At 39.2% G+C, this 20,315-nt stretch overlaps 1 protein-coding gene across 1 annotated transcript; it reads right to left on the bottom strand.

Moving 5' to 3' along the window:
• Positions 1-1,125: 1,125 nt before the first annotated feature.
• Positions 1,126-16,994, bottom strand: LOC103812113 (tight junction protein ZO-2-like; the record flags this gene model as incomplete). The annotated part of the gene is made up of 11 exons (XM_009085119.1): positions 16,923-16,994; positions 13,112-13,165; positions 10,960-11,084; positions 8,149-8,251; positions 7,107-7,686; positions 5,464-5,567; positions 5,155-5,308; positions 4,105-4,213; positions 3,851-3,990; positions 3,280-3,346; positions 1,126-1,276 (listed from the first exon to the last, which is right to left on the bottom strand). Coding segments are annotated over exons 1-11 (1,659 nt in total), but the record flags the coding sequence as incomplete, so codon positions are not given.
• Between the last annotated feature and the right edge of the window lie 3,321 nt (positions 16,995-20,315).

Genomic DNA, 20,315 nt, shown 5'->3' on the forward strand with positions numbered 1-20,315 from the left:
AAGCTGCCAGAAGCTTCCCCATGTCTGGCAAAGCCAATTACAGAGGTCCCAGGACACACCTGCCATTGCAGCAAGGCCAAGTCAGTCAGTGGTGGTAGTAACACCTCTGTGATAACATATTTAACAAGGAAAAAAAAGTTATTGTCTGGAAGTAATTGCAGCCTGAGAAGAGTGAGAATATGTGAGAGAAACAAGTATGCAGACACCAAGGTCAGTGGATAAGGAAGGGGAGGAGGTGCTCCAGGTGCTGGAGCTGAGGATACTCTGCAACCTGTGGTGAAGACCATGGTGAAACAGCTCTGCCCCTGCAGCCCACGGAGGTTAACAGGGTGCAGAAATCCACCTGCAGCCCATGGAGGAGACACATGCCAGAGCAGGTTTTCCCAGTAGGACTTGTTTTCCTGGTAGGATTTGTGTTCCTGTGGGGAACTCGTGCTGGAGCTGTTTTTGATGGACTGGACTGCACCCTGTGGAGAGTGACCCACGCTGCAGCAGTTCGGGGAGAACTACAATCCATGGGAAGGACTCATGTTGGAGAAGTGAGTATTTTATTCCAGCCATTAACAGTAACCTTTCTGAAATAACAAGGTCCTGGATGTGCACTGCTAAATTGTGTCTTCTACTTTAACAGGCTCCAAAAGGAGCAAGAGAAAAGAGGCAGGGAGAAAATTACATGAGCCTCCTATCTGGATTTTCAGAAAAAAAGGAGAATGAGGGGATAAAGTGGCACAGATGAAATAAGTCAGAAACTGGAAAAAATGAATCACCATAACACAAGGAAACTGCAGAAAGATGAAAGAAGAAAATTGTGACGGCTTCAATTTTCTCCCCCTCCAAGACTAGTCAGAAGCATTGTACAGAAAATTTATTGCTCCATCTTGCAGCATTTGTCTTGATTAATATTTCTTATAACTACTCCTTCCACAAAATTGTAAATAAAGTGAAGCTTGATATACAACTCTCCTTCAGAAACCATTTGCACAAGATCCCTCCACCACACATACATCCTTCCAAACCAATAACTTGACCTCCTAAGATCATAGTTCCTTCTGTATTTCCACTAAAATGCAAACCAAAAAATGCAGAAGTTATTTGCATTTCAAGGACATGTACTTATACTCATACCTTAAGAATCTGATCTCCTTCCTGCAGTCCTTCCTGATCAGCTGAGGTGCCTTCTTGAATTCCAGCAATAAATATCCCTACATCATTTCCACCAGCCAGTCGTAGACCCACGCTATCCCCTTTCTTGAATCTCACCATTTTCGTATTAGGACTACAAGATTTACAGGCAGAAAAAGGGAAGTAAGGCCAGATATTAGGCATATAACAATAACAGGTTGTTAAGAGAAAAAAAATTGCAACCTCTTCAACCAAATCATATTACTAATATTCTTATCACCTGTCTTTCACTATACAGGCTATATTTACTCAGGTAACTTCAGTGAGGGAAGGAAGCAGAGAATTTCCATTTTTCAGAGTGAGAACTGAACTAGGAAGAAGGACTAAGTGTCATTCACAGACTTGACAGAGCAGAAAAACAGGTTGCTGCTCTAGAAGTCCCCAAATAGTTCCTTACCTATTCTATCCTCTCTCATATAATCAAATGGTTTTTTGTGAAAACAGACTGAGTTACAAGTACTCATACTCATTGTTTTTCCATCTATACATTAGAGAACTGTCAGATGAATTAAAATTTATACCTATTTTCTTCACATTTTAATATGTCTGCTAGAAGTCTTCAAGTTTTCTTGTGATGAGAAATATTTTCAAGCAGAATTTACTGATACGTTAACAACCAGCCCTTTCATTTTGCAGTGGGAGAGACTGTTGGACTCGGCTTAGCTTTTTTGCTATCAGAAAAGCTGTATGCCTGAATGACCTTCCAACACAGAGGACACTACTTATCTGTCAGCCACTCTCAGTAATACCCTAAGCCTGTATTATAAATTCCCCCTCACCGAAATAATCACTCGATTAATTTGCACATCAATGACAACATGTGCAGGGTCCAACCCAGAAAAGATCTGAGAAGATAATTCATTTAAGAAAATACTCAAAACTACAGATTATCTTCAAAACCTTGTCTTCAGGCTTCTCCTTGCAATCTCAGCACTCCTCTCCCTTCAACTTCTGTATTTGTACACTCTCAAAAGAAAACATGTAAGCTGATTTCCTATTAATACATTCTGAAACTTTTAGTATCTCAATTGTTAAATAATTAGCAGCACTAGGTCCCATTCGATCATTTAAAAAAAAATCATAAAAATAGCCCCACAAAAAAAAAAACTTCGAAGCAATATTTTGCTCATTTCTAAGCAGAGACTAGAATTGCAATAAGGACTGTACGGGCTTGAATTTGAAGAGCAGACATGCATTTCTGTGCAGAAGTTTCCAGCTTGTGCAGAAAAACATGCCTTGTCTTGCATCTTGTTTAAAAATTAGACAACATTCTCTTTGTATCTTAAGATTGTGAGGAAGGGGAGGGTTGTCTTTTTCCTACATATATGATAATGGAAGAGGTGTTAAATACATTTCCATAGAATTGCACAGGCTATAATGGTGCCCTGCTCAAAGGAGGCTGCTCAGAGCCTCGATGAGTTGTGGTTTTCAGTATCTCTGGTGGTAGAGATACACAACTTACAAAGGAAAGGGTTAACCACCCTCATATTAAGAAGTTTTCTTATTCATGTCAAGTGAGAATTTCCTGTGTTCCAACTTTTGTCCCTTGTTCTTGCCCTACTACTGTACCCTTTGGAGAAGAGTCTGGCTCTGTTACACCCACTATGCACTGCAGACAGCAACAAAGATGTCCCTTCAGTGCTCTCCTCTCCAGGCTTAACAAACTGGTTTATTTTTGGTCTTATCTCCTATGTATTATGCTGTAGCCAGCAATGCCCTAGACTTCAACCAATGTTGAAATGTCTTTCTTGTCCTAGGTACACCCAAAATGGATTTAGCATGCCAAACACTATTTCAAAGTGCCAAATAGAGTGGAATAAAACTATTGTGTACGTTCCCATGCAAGCCCAGAAGCACAGAGTGTTCTATACCTTCCAGGTAGAAGACAAGTCTATACCTTCCAGGCAGATATTTCTAAAGCTAAGTTGGACTCAAATATCATCAGTTAGAAGCCATGTCATCTCTTCTTGGCATTAAGCTATACAGGGAGTATCACTCCAAATGGGAAAAAAAACCCCAAACCCATGCAACCAAGAATCGGGAACAGGTCACTGGAAGAATACTGAGTGCAAAAGAACTCAGCAAGTGCCACCTTACCCATATATTGCTTCATCTTCCGGGCTGGGCTTAAGAATTGTTTGTGTAACTGCTTTTGGTTGAGACACTAAATGTAACAAAAAAAGGACAAAAGAAGTTACTGAGATACTGAAAAAGTTATAAATGGCAGCAAGTTTTAGCTATCCAATAGCAACCAAACCCCTCCATGCTGAAGATTAATACAAATTTAAACATCAAGCATGTCTGACTAGAATACATTTATTTCCCTTCTTTTTTTTAATTCTCAGAAAAGAACAAAGAGTGCAAGGGAGGGATACATGACTTTCAGGCAAGCTAGACTGGACTTCACTTAGCCGCTTAGGGCAACAGGCTAACAGCAGATGCTCTAGGAGAGCACTTGCTTTTTGAGGTGGCAATTTTAACAAGCAACTGCCTTCAGATAATCTCGGGTGTTTCTTCTCTCTCTGCACCACAAAGCAAAGACTGACATCTCTGTGTGTCAAGATGGGGCTGATATGAAGAGCATACCCATCAACATGACTGAGGGAGTAGACATTCTGTGGCCAGGGTTAAAAAAACCCCAAAGCAGCCAAAACCTCCAGACTCTGACCTGCTGGGTCATCTTGGTACTTGGGTTCTTTGTTTGTGTCTACAACTGTAACAGCAGGAGTAACAATGCCACCAGTTGATTTGAATGGTGTAGGTGTTGCTCCCATCCTGGACATCCTACTGGATGGATCATCTTTTGTACTAAAAGTAAGAAAGAGAAAAATAAATACAGTGAAATCAGATAAGAATGCCATGTATTTTAAGAGCTTATGGGACAAGCACTAGAAAAATGAACTAGACAAGACCATTTCTTACTTTGGTTTCTCTTTCAGCTTTTCGTTGGATGAATGTGAATCTAGATCAGAATGATGTAATCTGTCATCTTGAGGGGAGAATGATCTGTTTGACTCTATTTCAGAAATGTCTGTAAAGAGAGTAGCAAATCAATAAGTGCGGGATTTGTTTAAATTATCTGATCACCACATTTATTTATAAAGTTTGCACATACACTGAACCTTTCAGCCTACTCCTGTTTCAAGTTGGACTTGAAGAGGATTCAAAAAGAGCTGCATACCTTTTAGTTCTTCCACCCCTCCACCCCTCCAAAAAATATTTCATGAAGGTTTCACATAACCTTTTGGAAAGACACTCACATAACACAACTACTTTAAGCATACCACAGTCTTGTTAGCTAGTGTTTGCAGACTTTTAGCTGAGGTCTCATGGGGTTTCCAAAACAGAAGACCACCTACACATTAATAGTCCTCACATCATTGCCTTTCAATGACAAAAGAAGCAGAGTGGCTCTGGGACTTGAACAGTATCTCAGACTTCACAGTAAAACACGTAATGTAACATCCTTCTCCCCCAAACTTTCTGAGCCCTTCCCAAAGCATGATTATGTTGAGAGATATAGCCTGTACCCTGTAAGACATCATTTGCATAGAATGGGAATAGAAACCAATTGTCCAGAGGGGCTAAATTTCCTCTTGTCCTGACATTCTTTTCCTTCCATTTGAATGCCGTCATTAATGTTAATGCCCTCAGAAGGAGAGAGCAGTCCAATACACTTGTTTTGAAAGCAAATGACTTGCACGTTCCAAGAAGTAAGACTGATTTTGTCAGACCAACATTGCTTCTTCTACCTCTGCCCCTCCCCAAAATGTAATTTTACAATTACTACAAAATTATTTTCACCTGAAGGAAATGGGCTTGATGCTTAATTGACTATTACTTAGGTTTGTTCATGTTTTGCGGTTTTTCTTTTTTAAAATACCTAGTGCCACTCTACCACAACAAAACACTGTAAAGCTCCATTTTGTCCCTGGACACAGTCCAGAACTTTTTATCCATATTAAACCTCACCATCCATTTCTGAGTCGCTGTCGTTCAATGAAGGAATGTTGAGCAGTGTCTGCTTTCGGTCCCTGAGAACAACCAGCTGGAGTTTCCCCCGCGATTTCTCGATCAATTTTCGGGCATCAGCTAAAGACATGTTCTCTGTCACTGTACCATTGATCTGGACACAAAAAGGCAACAATTACACTACATGTAAACAAACAAGTCTGTATTGTGCTCAAGTTTAATAGTGAATTTGTCTATAACATGACTGAATTCAAAATTACCACTATAGCCAGTGCCTGCCAAACTGCTGGCAGTAAAACCAGAACAGACCTTGAGAATGATATCTCCTTCATGAAGGTTGCCATCTTTGGTTGCTAGGCCAGTACGGGTCATTTCTTTTATGAAGATCTGACTTCCAAGACGGAGTCCATATTCTGGAATCAACAAAATAATCCACTGTAGCTTAGAAGACGAGTGAGGATGCATTTCAAAAAAATCTACAGAGTACATGCAGCAAATCCCATTACAGCATAAGGGGAAAATAAAAAATAATCAAAAACCACAAGGAAAAAAAAGAAAGAAAAAACAAGAAAAAATGCAGACCGAGTAAACCCACTTAACCTAAGGTTAATTCTTCTCTGTCTGCGCTGTTACCACAACATGAACAATCAACAGTCCAAAACCAATCACGGACACACGATTAGTCTGCACCTTCAACAGCAAAACTATGCCTTTGTTCTGGAGGTGCTTATTAACATGCAGCACTAGATTCTCTCTGATTTGTGTTTTGCATGGCATAGAGGGGGGAAAAGGGACAAAAAGCGCTAACAGAAGAGGAGGCCTTTTTCACCAGTTCCTACATGCTGACCCTGTCCTATCTTTACCCCAGAAAATGTCTTGTTTCAGGCAAAGGAATTTGCTTTCCTCCCCTGCCCTCTTTTTCCCCTTTGATCCAAGTCACTTGGATCAGTGTATTTGCTACTTAAAAAGAAAGGCAAAACTCCTAAAAAACACAGGCATCCTAGGACAACAGGATGCTGTTCTGCTTTAAAAAGATCATATTTGAATAACTCTGCAAAGTATCCATATGAATGGCAAGAATTATTATGGAATTACTAGCTAAATATAAAAGGTAACAAAGGCACATTAAACTTATTCCTATTTGTATACCTATCTGCAGTATCTTTACAAGTGGAAACTTTATATGCAGGGCAAAAAAGGAAGGAGGGAAAAGGATCCTTGGCAGAGTCAATGAAAAAAATGCGGTTAGCTCCTGCATACAAAGTCTACATTAGCAGAAAATCCTTACAAATCACAACAGGACAGATTTAAAAAAACACCCAACCACCCCCAAAACTCCCAGAAACAAACCACCACACTCCCCAAAACCACTCTAAACAGAAAAGAATGCACAACTTAATCTCAGATACACTCTACAGCACAAATCTTTATTTCACAGCACATGAAAGATCAGACTTTTGGCTTTCATTTACACACTCCAATACTCAGCAAGGAAAGGCTGTTTCAGCTGTTGCTATTTCAGTATTCTTTAATGACATTCTGAAGTATTCAGAACCAAACAATCCTTATTATTAAAGGCACAGTCTACTCTTCACCCTTTGTAGCTAACCCTTTTGTAGATGTGCCAAGTGTAATCTGAATCATGATCAGATCCATGTTTTCTGCCAGAACCAGAAGAATAGGGCAGGGAAAATGGAAAACCAAAGGACACAGTGGCGTGAAAAGACTGAAATGATGTGGGTGAACGGTTCTTTGTTCAAAGGTAAAGTTCAAGGTGATGGGGAAAAAGTACCCCAAAACAGCTCGGAAGAATAAAAGAACAATTTAAGCCATCAGTTAGAAAACTCAGCATTTAACCTATAAGAGCAGAAAGAAATTCCGCTCTTCTCCCTCCCCCACCAGAAAACATGCTCTATTAGAAGTCGAGTCCCCTTCTCCCCTACTATACCTACCTTCATTATGTCTGCCTTTTGTTAGGAGAACACTGATCGGTGCATTGTGGTCCTGCGGTCCTAAGTACTCATGCTGATGGTGCATTTCAGGCGAAGGAGTTCGGGAATGAAGCCTGTCCCGACTGCGACTCCTCACTTCCCTCCCATATCTAGGATCAGGTTGAAAACCATGACTATAACTGGGTGGGCTGTAGTCTCCTCTGTAGTCCCGTTCATAGCCACCATCCCTGTCGATGCTCCTTCCCCTGCTCCGATCTCTTCTATAGTCTCGATCCAAGCTCCTGTCAACGCTTCTACCACGACTTCGATCACGGCCATAGCTGCATTCCCTGTCGTGGTCTCTGCTTTGGTTACGCCCTCTGTCCTGCTCATCTCTGTAGCTCTGATCCAGGCTGTTTCCCCAGCTTTGGCTGCGCCCTCCATTACCACTGTGCCAGCTTCTCTCGCTATAGCCACTTCGAGCACTTTTGCCATCAAATTCTGCATGGTCATCCATTACATCTAAAGCTCTGTCCTCATAGTCAAGGGAGGGGCTCCTCTTCAACGCAGCAGCCTGCACTTTTCTTGGTCTTTTCACTACCTGTTCAGTGCAATACAAAACAAACAAAATCCCCTCAAACATCAGAATATGAAATTCAACAGCTGAATATTCTTCATGCTTCAAATATAGGTTGGGGGGAAAAAGAAAGAAAAAAAAGAACAATGTTCTATTTATTCTTGGACAAACCTGTGTATGCAGGACAACATTTTCCTCATGTAACTTTGAGCCAATTTCCACTCATTATTCAGTAAAATAAAGATCGAGGACATACATTTTATTCCCAGTTTTTCAACAAGGTAACTTTGTGACACTGTTGATTAACTTCCATTTGTTTCACCTGTACAAACTATGCCTTTGTTTTGTTTACTCTGTACATTCTATTGGGCAGAGGATTGCTTTGCTTTATGCCTTTGTAGTACATTTTGTAGAAGAAAAACAAAACTTTGACTGGTTATGCAGGTACATACTACTGTAGAGTGAACACATCTGTAATTTACTTACAATGGTGGCCACTTTTCCACTTTTCCTAAGCTGTTGAACTGCAAAAGAATGTAGAACATTTTCCATTGGGGTTCCATTGACTATGACCACTCGATCATTTTCTCTGGAAGAGGGGGAACGCGGGAAAAAAATAAGGAAAAAGACGATTTAAGGAGTATTCATGAAAACACCAGAACAAAATTTCTTTTTCAGAGGGAACCTATGAATTTCATTCACTTTAACAGGAAGTTTTGCTTAAAACACTACAATATCTGAATACTAGAAGCAGCTTTTGGTATATTTAAAAATTAGACTTTGAGCAACAGTGTGTATCTGTGTACACTGAAATGTCCAGCTCAACTACCTTGCCATAATGTTTTTGAAGAACATTTGTGATGACTTTTAAAGCTCTTTCTGAAAAATTTTATTTCGAAACTCTTAGTTTTTCACATCTAGTGCTAGACTTCTTTTTCACGCCAACATAAGAACTTCACAAGTGCTTCAAACTGCTGCAGCCATACCAGTATTCAGACAAATACTGCCCAGTACAACTGTAGTACACTTTCCTGAAGGACTGGTGTTCAGGCCCCATCTACTCTGAAGAAAGATGATTGGTGATGAAAAGAACCCAACAAAACCATAATACACAAGAAGGACTTCCTGCCCTAAAATGCAGTCCAACTTGTCTATTCAGACCTCCTGCATGTCAAATAGACCATTAAGACTTAACAGTCACCTCTATGAGACAGTTCTGTAACACTGAATAATTAAACTCCACAAATTTCATACATGCATTTCAGTGCAAAAAGGTTTAGATTAAAAAAACCCAACCTGCCACTCCTCATATTAGTTTATTCTGGTGACTACTCAGTTACTAACATAACAGTCAGAGCATTAGCTTGACTAATTACTGGTTACTCTGCCATTTTCTGCTAGATAAAAGAAATCTTTGGTACCAATTATTTTCTCTTCATTATAATCAAATTGCATCACAATCTTCTTTCTAAATAAGAGGATTATATACTCTAAGCCTCTATTTGTAAGGCACTCTCTCTCCAACTCCTGAATGATTTTTGTGCCTCTTTTCACACCCTTCCAATTCCTTTACTGAATAAGTATGCCAGAACAGTATGCTATACTCCAGTATCAGTTTCATCCAGGCTTGATGTGAGAATTAAACTCACAGAATATTCAGAGTTGGACGGGAGTGTTGAGGACCATCTAGTCCAACTCCTGGCCCTGCACAGCACAGCCCCAAGAATCACACCAGGTGCCTGAGTGTGTTGTCCAAACACCTCTTGAACTCTTGTCAGGCTTGGGGCTGTGACTACTGCCCTGCACAGCTGTTCTAGTGCCCAAACAACCTCTGGAGGAAAAACCATTTTCTAATATCCAGCCTAAACCTCCCCTGACACAGCTTCAGACCATTCCCAGTCACTGGCTGCCAGAGAGGGCAGTGCTGCTCCTCCACTTCCTTCTGTGAGAAAGTTGTATACAGAGATGAGAACTCCCCTCAATCCCCTCTGACTGAACAGACCAAGTGACCTTGCCCACTCCTCATACGGCTTCCCCTCTAGGACCTTCATCATCTTCACTGCCCTCCTCTGGACACTCTCTAGTAAATTCATATCTTTCTTATATTGTGGTGCCCAAAACTGCACACAATAGCTCTCAAAATAGCTCTCTTCATAGTCCATACATCCAAAGACAGTATTGAACTCAATGTTGTAAAATTACATCAAGAGGTTCCATCTATTTATGCTCATTTTACCTTAAAAACGATGACAGGATTGCAACTCCCAAACACTCTAAATATTTGGCCTAGACTCCTTGATTTGTTGGAGGAATGGCTTTGCATTGTTTTCTTCAGAATGTGCTTTGTGAGAATGTGACCAAATTACTCTTGGTATTCCCTTGTCATCATTAATTTACCTATGATCTTACATAATTACACAGCTGATGATGGAACAGGATGGATGACAGTGGTGTTGTGCAGGAATCACTGCTATAAAATGTAGATTTTGTACATTCTTGTTAAGAATGGTTTGTTACTTGTTTCACAATAATACTTTTATCCAGCTCTTCAATAACTACTCCCATGTCAGCCATTTCATTAACTGCCCAAAAATTAATGTCTAGCAAAATGGACAGAATCTACTCTTTTGAATTACTATTACTGCACAACTCTGATGTTCTTCCAAGTAGTCTAGTCCTCATCAGGCATTTCAGGTCAAAGGATGAAAAACCGATCAGGTGGGCTACAAATTGCTTATCTCAACCTACAGATTTAAAAGTGCTTGTCCATGATAGATGCTGCCTCACCAAGGATGAAGTTATCAGGACTATAGAAACATTTTATTTCCTTTTTGTTTTTCTTGCAAATAAATATTTAGCAAACATTTTTGTTTCTCTTCTTTCGCAGATTATTACTCCTGACACCTTAGAAGTGAAGATCCTTCTCTGGGCTGACTTGAGCCATTCTAGAAAACTAATGACTGATCACTAAATGTGTTCACTGGAGGAAGAACAAGGAGGATGTTTTTTAGATAGTAAGTATTTCTACTCTTTCTTTAAAAGAAATGCAATCTTAAGAGAAACATACTTAATGGCTAAAGCTTTTACAACAGCACTGAAATTTAATTTCTTACAAAATAGCAAATAAAAACACAGGCTGGGTTTTTTTTTTAAACAGACATCTAAGTGTTACAGAGGGCACCAAATCTTGAGTCGATTCAATCACCAAGATTTCAACCAAGCCTGCCTAGAAGGTTTTTGTATTCTACAGCCATATCTCTCAAAATATGCCAGAGAAAGAAATAAGAAAGTGCTTACTGAAGTAATCCATCTGCTGGACCACCCGAAAGAACATCCGAAATGACTATCGATGTTTCACCATTTTCAAAATGAGGGTTATCTCTGCCACCAGAAACTGCAATCCCAAATCCTCGTTTCGAATCCTGTACAACAAAACCAAATACAACAAAACTCAAATCCATTGATAGGAATTTTGACAGGAAGAAAGAAGAGTAGCCTGAATATTCCTGTGATGGCATGCTAAATAGATATTTTTTACAATGTGATAAATGCATGCAGAGCTGTAGAAATACACTGCTAGATTTAAAAAAGAATGGGCTGACAAATCCATGTAACCAGGCAACAAGTTCCTGTACTCCAAAACCTCAGTCCATAGCCTTACGATGGTTAGTAATTAAGCAAAGGACTCACTAACTTAGCATCCATTTTACTCCACCATCCCACTGGTTATTCATACCAAATTTAGGTAAATCTGTTTTGTTAGTGATGCTTGGGAAAGTGGAATAGCTTTTCCAGGATGTCACCTTCATTATTCATTAGCTTCATTAGCTAACTAGTTTGTAATAGCTACTTACCCCTCAATCAAACTAAACAAGATCACGGCTGATTACAAAAAGGAAGCAGTGAACTTGTGCATTCTCTATCCTCTGTCACAATCAATCATTTTAAATCTGTACATTAAGTCAAACCTGTCACCATAAAAATAACAGATACATACAAGCCCTGGGATGGTGTTCATAAAACCAAAGAAATACTTCATAGGACGTGAAGAAAGCATGTTGATAGCACTAGACTGGAGAACTGCTGGTGTAGCTGAACTGCACACAACAGGGTGTGCACAAAAGCACACACATTTAATTTTATCAGATATGTAACATACACATCCTGTCACTATAAATTACAAAATATATTACATCTAGACAAAATGTTTTAACACAGTGGCAGACTAATACACCAAACTTAATGTCGTGCTTTTCCCGCAGCTCACACTCTGCATGTGTGGTTCATCTCATGTCAGCTCAGGTTTCACAAATGTTGATATTAAGCAGTTATTTCTTCAAGGAGGAAAAAAGCAATGTGGTTTTTTTTATTTTTAAACAGCACGTTTATTGCTGCACCTAGTTTTACAGGAAGCAGCTTGATGCTTCAAGCCAAAACAATTGTAAAATTAATTGGTAGTGGCTGATGCAGCAAGGCCAATTCCCCGCAGTCATCTCAGTACCATAAGTCTCTCTCTGTGGTAAAGAAGTAATGCTCATTTACATTATATTCAAGATCTGAAAAGCTGGAAAGTACAGGAACTAAGACCTACTTCTGCAATGTTTCTCCCGTCTACCTCTATAACCTGAAAAACAACCCTCTCTCAGCAATACAGCACATAAAACAGGCTGTGTAAAAAAGATCTCTACTTTACCTTAGGCCATCAGGTTCAGTTCATTGCAGAACATGTAAAAAAACATAAACAGCTCAGTTCAGCTGCTCACTGAACCCAAACCACCAGAACAGCTGGGAAAACCACCACCATCACCACCACAGCCCAAGCACACAGCTGGTACCATGTGTGGCAGCCTAACCATTAGAGAACCCAGAGACAAGTGGTGTACTCTCTTTAACTGAAAGGGACTTGAAGTGATGAGAAACTCCCTTTTCTTGAAAGAATTGTTGAAAGTGACACTTGTAGTCCCGCTGCCTCAGAAATTTTGATGACTGTTTTTTCAGTAAATTCTGCACCGGGAGATATTAAAGTAAATATATAAAAATAAATATAAACAAATAAAATCAGTGGGATCCTGTTCAGGAGATATTACAGAGCTTGGACATCAACTACAAACTGCTTGACAGAACCATCTGCTGTGTTTTCAAGGCTATTCAATGATGAATTTAGCTCTGTGACTGACATGTGGTATATTATGCTGTCATTAGAAAGACCAAACAGTAACAAATATAGTGCTCAAATTGTTAAGCAAATTTACTCTTAGCATTAAAGAGCCATGCTATTGCATGAGTAATGAGCAATTAAGCTTTAAAATACATAAAACTTATCTGATTTGGAAAATGAATTAATCCTATTCAGGCTCGGATATGCTAATAATATCTATCGTAAAATATATTTAGAGTAAACCAGCACTCGAATATTTGAAAACTAAAAATATAACAGGCACTCACTCACCTTTTGTAAGGTCACAGTGTACTGTTCCCATATCAGCTCTTCCATGCCTGGGGCCTGTTGCACACAGAAACCAATTAGTAAAACACAGAGCAGGCAACTATCTAAATCAAAATGCAAAATACCACACTAAAACACAGATCTAAAAGTAATATGCATATTCTAATACTTCTGTAGGGTTAGTATGAAATCTATTTAATTAGTCTTTTAAAAGGCAAAAAATATTAATAGATCCAGGGTGGTAGACTCCGTTCATGTTTCACTGATCAAAACAGCTCATTCTGATTTTCTGCACAAGCCTTATTCAGCAAAAGCATTTAAAGCAGATCGACTAGCAGTCTATAGCCCTGATCCAAATAACACACAGAATACTTAAGGAAGATCTCTCCATTCCAGTATGCAGTAAGATTAGCAGTTGAAACTGAGGTTTTCAAAATGAACTAGCCTTCAGATTTGCTCTTTATTCATGTGGATTTAACAAAACATTTCGTCCACTAAAAATTACATAACTAAGTGTCTAGGTTCCCATTCAGAAATTAAATTTTCACAGGAAAATACTGTATCACTATACAGTACAGGTATATCCATTTCTGTGACACCTCTCAGAAACATTATTTTTTCCATATTTCCAGTTAAAACTGATCGCGAACCAATCAGTTTCTCTCACATGATATAACCTGAAATCTTTCCAACACCACAGCTTAAAATATAATACAGAATAATCACCCAGTTGTGATGCATCATATAGTACACAGCCAGCCCCTTCAGTGCCTGCCCTGAAAAACCAGGAGAAAAACGAGCCACAATATTTGACACACTGCAAACATTTCAAAATGCAAAGCATCCATTGCAGAACAAAAATCCAGAATGTGCATGCTCATATTCAGGCCTCGTATTTTTACAAAAACTCATGTTTTCACAGCTGAAAGTGGTCTTGCTTCTCGCAAAGGTCAGAAAATTGAAGTTCAGAGAGAAGCTTAGACTTTAGGTATTGTAGGGATTACGGACAATTAAACTCCAGAGCAACAGACAAAGAAATGACACAAGAAGGGTATGCCTGTCCTTTAAACCATCCCCTGTGTTTCCAGGGATTGTCTTCTGGCAGTACACAACTGTTTAGCAAGCTATGGATGTTGTTTCTCATATGCAATAAACCCCTTGATTTACTGTTCCAGTTGATTCTGAGTATCCCAAATTGGAACTAGGTTTACATTTTCCATTGCACATTCACTGCACTGAAAAGCAAACTTAAAAATAACTCATGCTCAGAGATCCTGGGGGAATAAGCATAACATTCAGCATTTTTACCAGGAATTTTACAACACTGAACAGTGTTAAATTTCCACTCTTACGCCAGACAATGAACAATGCTTCCCAGTTTCCAGAACCTCTGGGGTCTAATTTTTTAAAAAGTAATTAAAAATAGCTGGAGGACAGGATGGCTTTTATTAAAAATAATACAAGCAATTATTTCTAACTTTTGACTTCTCTAGATCAGACAAGAATATGTTCATAACTGCTAGTATTAAAACATGTGTGTCTTGGGGTCAATTTAAAATGTGCTGAATGACATCGTGAAATTATTTCCTCTGATACTCCCATTTAACCAGCTGACATGTTTAACCCTTCAAGTATCTGAACTGAATTATCTCACTACAATACATATATTCCCTTACACAGGGAATCTTTTCCATAAGTAAAATATTCCTCCTTAACCAAGCACTTTTTCTGAGCTGCTGTAAATGGAAGTGACTAGACTTGCTTGTCTGACATACACGATATTTTTAAGTGCTGTAAAAAACCAGTCTGTGGTAAAGAAGGGCCTCAGTGTCACTTAAATTCCAGCTGACTTCACTGAATAACATTTTAGAAATGAAAGCCAGTATCAAACAATGGGTAAAATTTGAAGGACAAGCAGGTGGGTTCAAATTTTGCAGAAACAGTGGAGACGGAAAATCTTTCCCATCATTCACACCATAAAAAAGCCTCAACAACTTACAAGTGTAAAAAGAACATCACCTAAATTCAGTTTGCACTGTGTGCAATTCTTACCAACATTGCCTCCCGGCCAAGAATACTCAGGCCAGCTCTGAGCCGGCACAAGAACAAAGCAGGCAGGATGCAATTGATGAGAGCTTACTACCCACTGGGACAAAGAGCAGCACAGTTACCTTACTCTTCCAGAGGCTGTAACACCACGACTTTCAATACACTATCTACTAAAGAAAGGCCTGAGAAATGACTACTTATTCAGTACAACACCGCAGAAAAAAAGACTGAGGAAAGCACAGTAAAGATATCAGGAATGATATGAATGAGTAAAATCTTGTGCACAACTCGAGAGACACATTGTGTAGTAGATCAAAGCATTGTAAACTAACAGGGTTGAGTTTACTTTGCTCTGACAAGTAAGTGTCATGGTATCTGTTAAAAATAAAAAAGTAGTAAGAATGAAAGAGAAACTACTTGCTCCAGGCACCATAATTAAAGTCTTATAAGATGTTGAGCCCTATAGTACCTTCTCATCTGTGGCTAGAAAAAGTTCCTCATAGTATTCGTGACCATCTCAAGTACATTCTGTGTAAATTTTGGGGGTTATTTTTAGCCTGAAACTGTTTCTGAAAATTAAGCAAAAGGTAATTAAACAATTCACTTTTAAGTTCTTAAGTATTTCATTCTTAGAGACTGCTCTTTGGGAAACTGTCTCACATTTGCTGTACACTATATTAGCAAAGGAAAGTACACTATGTACTTGCAAAGCTGATTTTCTACTACATAATTACCAAGACAACACGACTAGTTCTGCCATACTGATACAGCTATGTAGGCTCTGCAACACAGTTCAGAGGACTGAATGGTCACCTTGGAAACCCATAAGGCAAAAACACATCTGTACTCCTCAAATCTCTTAACTATAATCCCTTTAACAGTATAAAATGTACTGCTGCTTGCCATTGTCACAATGCTAACCCATACTGGCAGATTAATGGAGAAGAGAAGATTGAGAGGGAGGGAGAGACTACAAATGTTATAAATCATCAGTTGAGGACTTGATCAAAACTAATATCTAAGTCTACACCCCAATTGCAAAATTCCTTTACTCCATGTTTAATAATGTGACTCTCCTCTGAATGCATCAAGTGACGAGTTACGAAAAGCCTTCATCACCTTGCCAATTTCTTCATACTTCATCTGTAAGGAAAAACAAAGGGATCCTGAGCAGCTTGTGCATCCCTTACAGGATCGCAGTTTCACTGCAAGATTACACACCAAAACACTGGAGAGAGAAAGGCAGGCAAAATGGTTAAGAACCCCACCTCCAGTTACTAATAGTAACTGCTTTACAAGTCTACACGGGTTTCAAACAGAGAACAGCCTACTTGCAGTAAATGCAAATTACTGTAATTAGCTAATCTGAATTCATTAGTGAGTAAAGTCAGACCATTTCTAATTAGAACACTGTAGTCGGGATTTGCTTAAATCTGCCTAATGCTCATACACTAAAATGACAGGTGCTTTCTACATACCCAAAATAGACTGCTTAACAGAATCTTTGGCAGGAAACTAGTCAAAGTGCTAAAATCGCCTGTGTGCTACAAACAGGCAGCTGTTGCAGCGCTCACTGACAGTCATCAGAGATTTATGCAATTACTTGCTACTGAGAGATCACCCAAGACCTCGTTCACAAAGAACAAAACCGGCAGACCTGCCACAACAGTCATCTGGTTATAAAAGTGAGTGGAGAGGGGAGGGATGTACGAGGGGAGGATGGGAAGAAAAGACTTGGAGCAAGATGCAACAAAAAGCAACTCACGTGCCCTTTCAAAATCCCCAACTTTTTGACTGCATGTGACCACATTCTCTGCAGAGCTTGAGCTGTCTTCATTGTTGCAGGATATAATCTGTGAGGGAACGCCGTACATCCCCGTCTTTTCATCTGTTTCCACCACTCAACACGGTTATGTAATTCTAATACAATAGTGGCCTACATACTCGAACAAATCCTGCCGTCAGTTTCACACAGAAACACATCAAAACCACAGCAGGGAAATCTACTGTGAGTTTGGCTAACTCTCACTTTAAGAGATCCCAGGAAAATTCAGGGCTGTAATCTTATGTTTGCTTGTTTGTTTTTAAATTAAGTGTCAGAAACAGATCACTATGCAGCAATTTATTCTTCTTCCAAGCACACACAGGTTCACCCTACCAGGAAACTAATTTAAACTTTAAAAACAAAAAAGGCTTCATAAGCACAGGCAGATTATTTGAAAATTCATGTATTGACTGTAATATTTTACAGTTTGTCCAGAACTGTAGGCTTGGCTCCAGCAAGCAAAGAGAGATTGAGAAAAAACATTTTAACAGCTGCAAATAATAGACACTCTGTTTGCCCTCAAACATTTAGCAAGATATTTGTAAGAATGATAAGCTAATCATACAGCCAAACAGATAGGTTACTTTGTTGGAAAATAGGTCAAGGATCACTCCCATCTATGCTGCATGAATGCTGTGAAATTTAAGCGAAATTCTGCCCTAGACTTCACGTAAGTTTCACAGGCAGTGAACAGATAGGAACATACATCAAGCTCTGCACATAATGCTAACCAAAACCTCCATCTGTAGATCGCATTTTTCACTCATACAACAATTTCAGCTGCTGTAGAGTATGAATTCAGACAGCAGTGCAAAATGTGAAGGGTTGTGATGGGGTTTTCTGAGGGGACAGTGGGGCACATATGTTTAAGTTTTCCCATTTAAAATAAAGACTGAATTCAGCATTGGACTGTGACCCCAACTCTGCATTAGACAGCAGATCCAGGATGAACAGAGGTTTGCACCTTCAGCACTGAGCTGGCAAGAGTGAACACCAAGGGGAGCCAGGAGAAGCACACACTGACACCACCCTCTGCCTGGAGCTTCTCACTTCCACAGCACACGGGTGGATGCAAGTAGTTTAAGACTGTTACTAGAGTTTGGTCAAAATAGTTTAGAATCTCCATTAACATTTCTAAAGAACAAACACATTCCTCTTAACAAAGTCATATTCACACCTTCCAAAACTGTGTGGTTTATTTATTTATTTTTACAAAAGGGGCAGGAACAAGAAACAACTGTAAGGATGTCTTCCAGACTCCTCTAGCCCTGCCTTCTTAGCTTTCCCACTTTCCTCCTCCTTGCCCTGACAAAACTTCAACAGCACTCCAAATAGAGAAATATCACCAAAAACATGACTGTGATGACATGGAGAAGAAAAATGGCAAAACATTGTTCATGATCTGTAGTTGTTATAACAGCAAGGACTTTTCTTTCTTGGCTTTGGACTGTCTTTTTCTCTAAAGGAACATGAGAAAGACAGATGGATTGACTCCACCAAAATTTAAACATAAGTCTTTCTGAAGAAAATTGAGAACTTCAAGTTTAACTGAAAGTCACCCAACTGTAAAGATGGAGGGCAAGGACTCTTGGAGCCACTGATATGAGCAGCCAGGTGGAGGGACTCCAAAGATGCATCAAGACTTCAACAACATTTCTGGTCTCAAAGACTAGACACACCATCAGAGGATTCAGAAACTGCCCTGACACGTCACCTGCCTGCATAAAAGCAATTCGGAAAGACAAAATTGGATGGCCCTAGATTTACAGGCATTTAAAGATGCTGATTCTCTTCAACTTCTAGATGATCTCAAAGAAATCCCCTCTACAGACAGTGAAGGCTGAGTGAAATGCAAAGCAATCTGTACATCAGTATGTGCTGTAGAGGTGCACACCTCCTATTTATCAGCTGTAGGCTGTAGCCTACTAGATTATTAAAGATGCGTACAAAATTACAATCATGGAACACAAGCTGCATATCCAGAGGCTGCCAAGTATTCTTAACATAGTGAAAAGTGACTGAAGAGGAACAAGACCTTTACCAGGCCTTCCCCCTGCAGTGAGGATGCCACTTGGAAGAAGGCTCCAACTGAAAGTATCTGCATATGGTATGCCAGATCTTTGATTAGGATCCAGGAGAACGAGAGGAAACTCATGGATCTTCGACAATACAGCTAACATCTCACACTAAAGGAAGTACCTCATTTTCTACCAATACATGCTCTAATTAAGAGAAGCATTTCCTACTTTTTGTACCCATTCCAACACCACAACATGACAACTCCCAGAAGAACAAGAGATCCTCCTGAAGAAAAAAGTTCTCAGAATGAAGCAATAAAAAACGATTTGCAAAAGGTGTCCACTAGAAGCAATATACAGTTGCTCTTCCACACAGCAGCAACTCCTTTTTTTTCCTTCCAGGGTCGTGAAGAAGAAACATAAGGGGACAGAGCTTCATGTTAAGAGATCATCAGTTCTACTTTCACATTCCACTAAAATCAAAATGGTTACTAATGTTGAGATGGGTTATATTATCAGGATGTAGGAAGTTGGGAAAAAAGTCACATGCTGTACAAGGAAGTATATCTCTGCACTGGAACGACAACATTTGAAGGAGAAGAAAAAAAAATCACGTAGAAATGAGCTGCACAGACAACCTTCCCTCTAATGGAGAATTATCAGTTACATATATAGACTTTGTTTTCATCCAAATTACTTAATGAGAATATTAGCAAAATAGCTTTGCTCTATTATCAAGGTAATAAGCACAATCATCAACAACCTGACCTAGTGGAAGGTGCCCCTTCCCATGGCAGGAGGGTTGGAATTAGGTGATCTTTCAGGTCCCTTCCAACCCAAACCATTCTGTGATTCGGTATATTCTCAGGTTTTGGGTGAGAAACATTTTTTTCAAAATGCATATAGAAGCATAATCTGAAGGGCTGCCTATAAAGACCTAAAGAAAATATAAATTGAGCATAAGATTGTTCTTCATAGACTTGGTAATTTGAATGTCATTACACAGAAACACAAACCATTTTTCATGGAAAAGAAGTGATGATGTTAAAAACTTTTAAAAATCATATTTCACTTGAAAATTACATTATTCACTTGTTCTGATTTGTAAATTTTATCTAAAAACAGCACTGGCAAATCTGCATAAAGTACAACAAGTCTATTCCAGGCACTCACAGACCAATCTTTACTTCTCAGTTTCACGAAAACTTTTAAAACCATCAAATGAGAACTGTTTACTAAACAATAATGAAGGGGCTTTTTGTTTTACTTCTTTCAGAAACAGTAGGAATCCAGCATGACAACAACGCCCACAGTC

This window comes from Acanthisitta chloris, unplaced genomic scaffold, assembly GCF_000695815.1.
Source record: "Acanthisitta chloris isolate BGI_N310 unplaced genomic scaffold, ASM69581v1 scaffold622, whole genome shotgun sequence".
NCBI lineage: Eukaryota > Metazoa > Chordata > Aves > Passeriformes > Acanthisittidae > Acanthisitta > Acanthisitta chloris.